Source organism: Lichenostomus cassidix, chromosome 8 (assembly GCF_008360975.1).
Source record: "Lichenostomus cassidix isolate B80296 chromosome 8, HeHo_3.0, whole genome shotgun sequence".
NCBI classification, from domain to species: Eukaryota; Metazoa; Chordata; class Aves; order Passeriformes; family Meliphagidae; genus Lichenostomus; species Lichenostomus cassidix.
This window is the reverse complement of record NC_139489.1, coordinates 18,562,089-18,572,313: the sequence shown is the minus strand read 5'-3', so window position 1 is coordinate 18,572,313 and position 10,225 is coordinate 18,562,089. Positions and strand designations below refer to the sequence as shown.

Here is a 10,225-nt window from a genome sequence, read left to right as displayed (position 1 = left end):
ATCCATGAAACAATACAAAAGTGCACGTTTGCTCGCCAAGAAAATATCAAGACTGGCCTGCAGAGCCCCCCAAAATTCCTATGACTACAAGAAATATAAAAGTCAGATTCATATTTCTGCTGCAATCCCTGAAGAAATATTCTGTATTTTGAATCATTTGTCTAGATTTACGGGCATTGTAGCATGCTCTTATATATGCCTTCAAGTAACAGATACTTTTCAAAATCTGTAAGGAAAAAAACCCCTAACTAATTTGTTCAAATGGGTTCAAATGACACTTCAAATGAAGTTCATGCGGGCAGAAGAAAATTATAATATTGTGAGATAACTCAAGCCATACTGGGAGACTATACCAGAAAGTTCCAACAGAGCAGAGAAGACACTGAAAGTAAGTATTTCTGTATCCATAAAAAAGCTACAAACAGTAAATTAAATTATTTTATTAACTTGTTAACATAAGAGTAAATACAAACCATTTATATTGATTCTTGAGTGATACTGAGTACCTAAGAGAATAATTCAGATTTATTGTTCAGCTTAAAATTAATTAATGTTTCAGTTGCATCACTTTTCTAGTTTAGAACAATCTGGTTTTAAATTATTCTTTCCACAGTGAATAGGTTAGATGAATTCATTTTCTGTTGATATTCACAGTGTTCAAAAATTCTGTATCTTCTTTCCTCAGATTAGAATCAAAAATCTGGTTTGGAGAAAAAGAAAGTCATGAGAACATTGCAAAGACTAAAGCTCACATATTTTTTCAGTATTAGTGTTCTGTAACTTTGATGGTCTGGTTTTAAGTTCTCAATATTGATAAACAATATTAATTAAATGTCATTTTTTGTTTTAAAAGGCAATTGTAAAAAGTTTATTAATTTTTGTGAGAATTTGTACTTTATTTTTAGATCACTAAGCTGAATGTAATACTGTGAATAGTTCAAGTGTGAAGGGAAAGAAATGAAGTAGTTGAGAAAATGACATGCAATAGTTTGCATGGACATCATTGTACCCAAAACCATAACGCACTTTAATGTATGGAGTAATCATTAATAGGATAGTAAAACTGCTAATATAACTCCCTGCTAGTAGTTCAGCTACAGAATGCTTCTCAAAGGGCACTGGCTGGCCAAGGCACTATTAGGATCACAAACATTCCTCTTGGGCACAGCGATTGAGATCTGCTACAATGAGTCGGTGCCTTGCTGCTTTGAGAAGCACATCCCACAACTTTGGCCACGCCTACAGTGCCTTACAGAATGATACACATGTTACAACACCGGGAAATACTGTGAAAATACTCAACATTTTCTTTCAAGTGTGTAGATACCTTTTTGGAGGCTGCAAAACGTTTTAAAAAATTAGGTACAGAAAAAGTCTCCCAACACAGTAACAAAAAAGTTATCAGAAGGTTGGCTTATCAGTTGTTTTTACCCAATGCGCAATAGTGAGAGGTGAGCTTCAAAGCTTTGGAAAGGGTGTGGCAATGTGGAAAGAGTTAACTGCCTTGGATTCAATCAGTAACAACAAGAGCTACACCACCTTTACCCCCATTTTCAAAAGCATGGGTTAACCACAGTGCAAAAAGATGTGTGAATAATATGAAGTCGACTTGGCCTAGTAAATTTGTGAACTTACCAGCATTACAGTTTCTTTTTTACACATATAGTCAGAAAATAATGCCTTGGAAGTCACGCTGGGGGAAGTCCGTGGGACAGGTGAGATAGAAACACGTCTGCAGGCTTATTAAAAGGAATTCCTGAATACACACTTTAAAAACCCATTCCCATTATTTTCCAATTAAACATTCTTCGGTGCCTTCATCTCCAGTAATATAAAAAATGAAAACCAGAAAGAAGCAAGAAAAATAAGAGAGGGAGCTACTTAGAGTCAGGCAGGAAGCTACTTGGCTGCACAGAAAATGGCCTCACCCTTTCCACTGACTTTTAGTTTATATTTTTCTTTTCCTTATTTGTTTCAAGAGAGTTTCCTTCCATTAGGAGTCACAGAGCTCCTGCAAAGGCAGCTGACTGCACTTAGGTAGATAGCACTGATAAATTGCATCTTATTTTAAGCAATGGTTTATCTCAACTGAAAAGGAGTGTTCCAATCAGTCACTACCATAAAAGACGTAATGATAGGGAAGAAAAAGTACCTTCAGTTTTCTGGCATATTGCCTGATGCTACTGGCAAGATGATGGGTTACACGGATGAAATGGATGCATTGCTGTATCTTAAAAAGGGTCACTGTAGAAAGGTGAAAAAGTTTTCTCTCTAGGGGAAGTTTGCTTTACAGAAATAAGAACAAGGAGAGGAATTTCAGCCCTAGGGAAGAATATGCATATAATTCCAAGAATCCACTTGAGGGATAAATTCTGAGTTTAAAACAAAACAAAATCTTTAAAAAATGAGCATCTCCAGGCTAACTGACCAAGGAAGAAATAAAAAATGGAAATAAACTTCCTGGTTTTGTATGTCCAGCACTTTTATGTCCTTCTGGTCTTCTATGTTCTGTTTCTAATACCAAACATCACTCCTCCTTGCTACTCCTAAATCTCACTAATGTTCAGTTGCCAATTTCCTATTAGCTGTCTTATTTCTTTGATGAGTGTTGGCAGTACTTTAGAAAGGTTCATTTAGATGAGGTGATGTGACTTATTCTTCAGCAGCCTTTGCTTAAGAAGAAAACAATTACCACAAGAGTAATGCCAATGTAGTTCTAGATAGAAGCACAAAATATGAATCCACCGAATCTGTCTTCCCCTGTGCAACCTCACCAAAAGTAAAAGAGGACTTACTCAATGATTCTAAATTAACAAACACAGTATAAAACTTGGGAATGCCACATTCAAAGGAAGAGGCTGCAGTGATGTATCCCACAGGAGATAACAGGGTTTCAGTCTCTTGTGCAATTATAGCTTCTAGCAGAAAACAATGGCTATTAGTGAGGCACAATGTACAAAACTGCTCCTCACACCTGGGGGAAAGATAGCTCAGGTCAGCTGTGTCCCAGCACTTAAAAAGTTTATATTGCCTCAAATTACACTTCACTTTGCACACAGTTTAAAATTAAACTCTTCTGTAGTTCTAAGGCCACTAATTGGCAGCAATGGAAATACTAAGAAAGATTACAAAATAATAATGAAAAAAACCCCACCACAGAAAAAAGTCCTGACTCAACAACAATTCAGCCTGAATGTAACTAGGAAAGTATCAGATTAAAATTGCAACCTGCCACAGCTACTCCTTAACAAGACTGCCTTTTTAGTAATACTGTTTCTAATTATTCCTCTCATTATTCACTGCACTGCTTAGATACCATAACGTAGATTGAAAAAATGGTGTCTTGCATTCCTTGCAAAAGCAGGTGCAGACACCAAAAACATTGTAAAGTCTCTTTGACATAAGGAACACTGAAACATATTAATGAATTCAAAGCCATTCTCACAGTAGCCTAAAGTCATCTATGTGGGGCATTAGCAAAAAAATCTGGTTTAATTCCAGTTAACTCAGAAAAGGGTAATCAGTCAGAATCAAGTACAAAGAACCCAGAACTGTTCTAATCAGCATGGGACCTCTAGCCGAGTAGCTAATCCTAACTGACCCTGTTTTGGTAACACTGCAGCTAGAATTTGCTAACCTCCACAAAGATTTGGTTCCTTTGACACAACATTTGTGTTGGAAGCAGTATATTGATGTGATGTCTATTTCTTTACAGAAAACTAGAGGTAGAACTCCAACTCGTGTTTTGTAAATTCTTAGAAAGTCATTGCTGCCAAAAGCCATATTTAGGGAACATTAGGCACATGAATCACTTCTAGTCCTTGTTTTATGAGCTCAGATACACTGTGAATCAAGGAGTCCTTCAAGTGCACAGTTTGGTTTTTTTTTTTCATTGCTAAGGTATTGTTCTAAAAAGTAACTTTTCAAAGGCAGTATTAGCTGATAGCCACAGGTAGAAAGGTTTATTTCTGGACAATTTTTCCAACTTTCACTTAGCTGTGAAAGTTAAGCTTCACTTAGCTTCACTACTGTAATAGTTTTCTGCAAAAGCTAAAAAAAGCCTAAAAATTACCTTAGTTTTATAAATGAGCCTTTCTGTTGGGAACTATTTAACCCCTCATGACAACAGTTGAGCCAGGTACAGAGATGTTCTTAAGACACCTAGAGTGGCATTCCCAGGTAGTGGAGCTCCCTGGACTGCAGGCCATGCTTGAAACTAGAAAATAACCTTGTTGTAGAGATTGTGTAACTTTCTTGGAACACTACACTGTGCAGGATTTAGTGAACAGCATTTCACACAGTATCTTGTTTTTTATAAAAATTATTCTAGAGGCAAGTCTAGACAAATTTTTCCAGAAATGTTTACCAGAAAAAACTAGACAATAATTCTGAGGAGCTGTTATCCAAAAGGTAAATTTGTCTTGATTTTAGCCAAGCTCTATAGAAGCTCTACAGTTTGAGGACAAACAATACAGGCTAGAATATATCATTGCTGTAAGTCACTCCTTGATAAAAAGCTAAGAAGCTTTGTTTCACGATATGACTAAAGCAGAACAGCACTGGGAAAACTGCCTCAGGAAGTCCACACACAATATAAATCATAATCAGATTTTCCATACCTTTCTAGACACAGGAACTCCAAAAATATCAAACCAATGGGACTAGAAGTTGAATGCTAAGCCAATAGATTCTGCAGGCATATTTCTCAAAACAGATTTGTGAACTACATTTCTCCATATTTATCTCTCTATATAGATACCTATTTTACAAGAAAATCTGAGGAACAGTATAGTCCCTTAATGAGATTTCCTGAACAAATCCAAAATGAAAGCTACACTAATTCTCACAGACAGCTACACAAAACTCACCCCAATTTCCAGTAAGTAATAACAAAGATGTCTCTTTGGCTCTTGAAGCTCACTGCTCAACTCTTGACCCTGCAAATAGCTTATTTGTACCTGGACTTGTCTGGAAAGATTTCTACTTTGTTTTATCTACAGGCCAGTAAGTAATATGCATAGAACTCTCTGAGTCAATGCCATAGTAACGCTGTGATATGCATAAAACTTTTTTTGGTGATGCTCAGATATTGCGTATTACAATGAGATTATATTTTTGACGTGGATTTGCAGTATATTGTACAACAAAATGCTGTTATGATAATGTCATTAACATGTTTTTTCACCTAGCTTTTTCTTCTTCATTTGTTGTATCCCTCTAACAAAGTGCTTGAAAAATTAATTCATACCCAACTGTACATCAAAAGGTAGCATTTTTGCCCTCATTTTTCAAGGAGTATCTCCTCATGTGCTTTGATTAAATGGCCTGATGCCAGGTCCATGGGACCAGGAGTCCTATAAATAGCAGCCCTTCCATGGACTTCAATGAACTAAGGAACAGCATTTGAGATGGAAATATAAGAGCTCCTTGAGGGTTATAAAAAAGTGCTACCTTCAAAAGTATTTTTTGTGTTTTCAGTGTTAAGGATTTCAAATTAGTTATCATTATTAGCAGACATTATTGTCACAATTATATTCTTATCGTAACCTTCCCTGAATTTAAAGTACATGGTTTGACTCACTGATCCCTGAGAAAGGAAAAAAAGCTCAAACCTTGATTCAAACAATATGACTTGGATCCCATGAAACATGTCTCCCATCATGCATTTCATTCAGAATTTCAACATCATCTTCTGCTATTGTAAAATCAAACACCTGTGGAAATGCATATATAGTTAATGCCATGAACACAGAGAATATCAACAAGCTGATATATATTCTAATATTTAACTGACCAAGATTCATTTAAATGTGAGGCTGAATTTTATAAGATTTTCCTTCTGAAAATTCGTCTTACATTTTGTCATAGAAAAACACTCATTTTTGTTTGTAGATTATGTTAAGATGGTTTTGTAGCACTCTGGCCTTAGGCAAGGGTCCAAGACAAGGGTAGTATCAAAGCTGGTTTTGACAGCCCTCTCTATTGTCACTGCTAGAGGTATAGGATACCCTGACAGCAATCTCTTTGGAAGAATGAGCTCAGCATTTCACTTACATGCCAATGCTCAGTTTAGAGCGTTACAGTTCTCTTTCTCAGAACTTTAGACAAAAAGAATTATTAGAAAGTATCAGTACATTCACAAAGCTAGCAAACCAAAGGCTGTGTCTATCTTTTCTATGATTTTACTTTGACAGAACTCTCACAGGTGAGCTAAATACAGAAACAGTGCAACAGTGCCTCAGTACTAACTCACACTTGAAAGCAATCACCTGTCTTCAAACACAGGTTCTTACAGCCACTGACTTCTCCAGTGGCCAGACCTGCAATGTGAATGATGGTGTCAGTGCTTTCTTAGCAGGTGTCCTATTGAGACATTATTATCAGGAAGTTGCTTCTGTTGTCTTTGTCTGAGCTCCTCCACGCTCAATAAAAAGATCCTGCGGTGCCTGAACTGTAGCCAAATGAGCTCCTCCCATCCTGCATTATCCAGAAACCACTGTCTTCTGGAATGATCCCTGTAGTCAGATCTCAGTGCTCTCTCAAGCTTTTTAAGCCTAAACCAGGGACTTGTCACAACTAGAAACACTATATAATATGTACTGAGGCTTTAATGAGGACCAACTTGACCAGAAGTAGTAGAGAGTCAGGTCAACACATAGGCATGAGGGAAAGAAAAAAAAGGGAGATGTGATAACACTCAGTAATTGTGCCAGTTCCTTCCTCTCTCCATCTTAAGTGTTGTAAGTTTAGATGCAACACATTCCCTCAGTTCTGTGAAATGAATTGGTGGTGCCGTAGAGCAAACTCTGTAAACAGTAAAATTAATCTGGATTTAAAATATCATCAGGGAAAATAAAAGTGTAAGGAAGGATTTTTAAACTGGTTTTGTTGTCTGATCTGGTTCCCAATACAGTACCACAAGCAGCTGTGCTTGTACCACAGAAGGCAGCATCTGTGTCGGAATAAACAGTCAAAGCAGGAGCTATATAAACAGGCATGGCCAACAGCAGAAAGCCTCATTACATGGACATTGATTTACACCTACACACACACGGATAAAAATAGCAGACAGAAGTTTCATGTCTTCTTGCAAAGTTTCTTCCTGATTTGCTGAGCAGTTCATACCCCTACGATATTTTTGGAAGTAACAATAAGTTGTTGTGGTTTTGCCTCCCCTAAAGAAACACTTTCAGGTCAGACAAATAGAGAGAAAAATCAAGTAATGAATTAAAACTATTTGGTACAAAAAGGAAATTTAAAAAAAAGGTGCAGGGGATGAATCATGCTGCCAATTCTCATTCATTCCCACTTATCTTTGTCCATCCCCTTCATGCTGAGACCTTTTCTGCACATTAAGTAGAAGGTAGAAGAGTCAGCTTGGACTGTGATTTCCTTAGAAGGTTCTCCATCTCAGAGAGTTATCCCCAAGTGAGTTTTAAAGCTTTCATAAACTGTTATGCATTGCATCCAAACTCCTTCCATTTGACCTATGTGCCCATCACGAAAAGAAGGTAACCATAACCAGATCAGGATGTTCTACAACCAGACAAGTAATAAACAGAAACATTAGTAATAAAAATCAATTACAAAAGGTCTTCTATGGATTTTTCTTTATATACAGTGATTAGCTCTCCAGCTGATTTTCGACATTTGTGAGTTACGTTTTTTTCCTACATTGTGATCATTTTATGGTACCATCAATTGCCAATTTTGACTGAGTTACTCCAGTATGAAACTGGTATAGGAAAATGGGAAGGCAAACTAAAGTATTAAAAACTGTTACTTGGATGTAGTCAGACTTGAGTGCATAACCAAATCTTACCTTGCAGTTTTCCTCTATCCGTTCTGCTTTTGTTGACTTTGGAATAGTGACAATCCCATTCTGAAAAGAATAATGCTTCCCATCATTAAAATCTGCAGTTTTGAAGAAAATTATCTATCTTCAAAATATTTCAAGAAATTCCTCATGTCTTCTGAGGTTTTATTTTCATTTTCTGGGGGACACTGACATTTCTCTATACCATTTGTAACTGCTGTTATGTACATTGTATTGATTTCCAACACACACTACATGGCTTACATCAACTTCATACACTATTTCACTGCTTAGTAATTTATGCTGAGTGACAGAAATTGAATGATGAGGGATACTGCTTGTAACATTTACTTTTGAAACATCTCTTATGGGTGGCTCTTATTCTCTACGATCAGATTATCTGTGTATTTAAAATACGGGTACAATTTGTGTGCTGCATTCCAGATTTCCAGTACAAGAGTCAGTTCACACAGTATCAACACACTGAAAGCAGAAATACTTTCTGCTTAAATTCTGGTTTGAGGCATAAACCCGAAACTATTTGCATTTTTTTCCTGGGAAAGGAGAAAAATTTTTATTACCACCCTCCATTACCTGTATGCTCCAGCGTATGCAAATCTGTGCTGGAGTTCTGCCATACTTCTTTGCCAGCCGAATGATAGCAGGATGAGTGAGTGCTTCACCTTTGGCTAGAGGACAGTAGCCTTCAAAAACAATATCTTTGCTCCTACAATAATCAACCAGCTCTTGAGGTCTTTGGAAAGGGTGGTATTCAACCTTAGATAAACAGAAAAAAACTTTTAGTAAAAAACCCTCAGTAAAAACCCTGAAGGTACATTTCATAGAAAACATCACTGATAAAGGAAAATAATTTTTCTCGTTTTAAAAATACAACATGAGTGAAATCATTGCTTCTGGGAAGTAGATGTCAGGTGTTGGTTTTAGAAGATACGTGAAGGGTATTACTCGAGTATTTTACCAGTAATTGGCACAACAGTTAATTATGTATTTTATGTTTCCCTCAGATGCAAGGTGCAGTTGGACTTTCACTATTGCTCTGCATTTGAAAAATATATACAAATGTACAGTGGAAGTCAATATCAAGTCATTTTAATTGGTGTTTTGAGACTACTTTCTCTTCCCCAAATGTGTGTCCTTACCTGTTTCTTTACCAATGATTCTTTCTAATGATCTTTGAGTTGCACAGGCAAGGGGAGGGGGCTGAGCAGGGGCTGGGTTTGCAAGCGATCAAGCAGAACAATTTGCATATGATGAGGATCTGACCCTGGAAGCAAAGCCTGTTGGCACAGACTGCACATGGCAAATCCTGTATTCTGTGTGTGGTGTCACCAGCAGCTTACGCAGGGAAGCAATCATATTGTGGAATTAAGTGTGAAGGAGGTGTTTTTGTAGGAAGGAAGATCACAAACTGCCAAGAATCAGTTAAGAGAGGAAAAGTAACAAACCACAAAGACACAGTTGTTGGGAGCAAAAGGAAAAAGAAGTTATTGGAGAGTTATGATCTCAGAGGAGAGACATATTCTGGCATGTAGCTAAAACCAAAAGAGAAACTCTGTAATATTCCTTAACAAGTTAAACAAGTACTTCACAGTTTATACATTTTAAGAAGCATGTATTCCTCTGCATTTAGAAGAAAAAGGGGAGTGTTTTCTTGTATAAAATACGTGTGATGTATTTTTGTGACTGGTCATCACCATTGTTCCAGTGACCGAACTCTTGCGCATTTTGAAGAAAATACTCTTCTGAACAATTACCTCAACACGTGGAATCTGGAAAATTTCTTCTGCCACAAAGAGGACAAATGAACATTTCCTGTTTCTCATCTTTAGTACATGTTGTCTTTTCAGACAACAATAGTCAGGAACAATAGGCTGGCAGTCGTTCAACATGAGCTAAGAAAAAACTGTGTCCCTGGAAGGCTGGGCTGAGTCAGCCTAAAGCTGCTATGATCTAAATTACTAGGTGGACTCGGGAACAAGGTTCAAGCAGCAGACATCCATGTCTTCAACCTTTGATGTTTCTTGACCTTTGAATACCCTTTGTATTTCATGTTTATATGTGTAAGACCAATGCTTAGGTCATACAGTTATTCACTTGTTTGCACCTGAACCAACTACGAAATATTCTCGTTGTATCTATGCAAAACTATGAGGGGAGAAATGAAAGAGCAAGCAGGGTGTCTCACTTGATTATTAAGAGTAATAAGCAATTTTAGCAGATGTTCTTTACACTAAGTACAGCAAATAATGTAGCTCAGAAAATATTATAAGAATGATGTATTTAGGATCAAATGCTGGAACATCTGCAGTGCATCTATGGCATCATGTGACCTATTCAGCATTTATTACTAATATAACTGCCAGCAGAATTTACCTGCTGGTCTAGTAA

General features: G+C 37.0%; 1 protein-coding gene across 4 annotated transcripts in view; it reads right to left on the bottom strand.

Annotated features, from left to right (window-relative positions):
* Positions 1-424: 424 nt before the first annotated feature.
* The window catches only part of LOC146433983 (putative oxidoreductase ZK1290.5), a 45,287-nt gene continuing 35,486 nt past the window's right edge, over positions 425-10,225 (bottom strand). For 2 of the 4 annotated variants that reach the window (XM_085068217.1, XM_085068219.1), the window contains 4 exons: positions 8,411-8,593; positions 7,823-7,882; positions 5,613-5,714; positions 425-700 (listed from right to left, as the gene is read on the bottom strand). In XM_085068217.1, coding sequence (XP_084924343.1) covers positions 5,619-5,714; positions 7,823-7,882; positions 8,411-8,593 — 339 coding nt within the window. In that variant the 3' untranslated portion in view covers positions 425-700; positions 5,613-5,618. Of the gene's footprint in view, positions 701-2,152; positions 2,281-5,605; positions 5,715-7,822; positions 7,883-8,410; positions 8,594-10,225 lie in introns of all 4 variants that reach the window. The other 2 variants (XR_014853771.1, XM_085068218.1) reach the window with 2 other exon arrangements.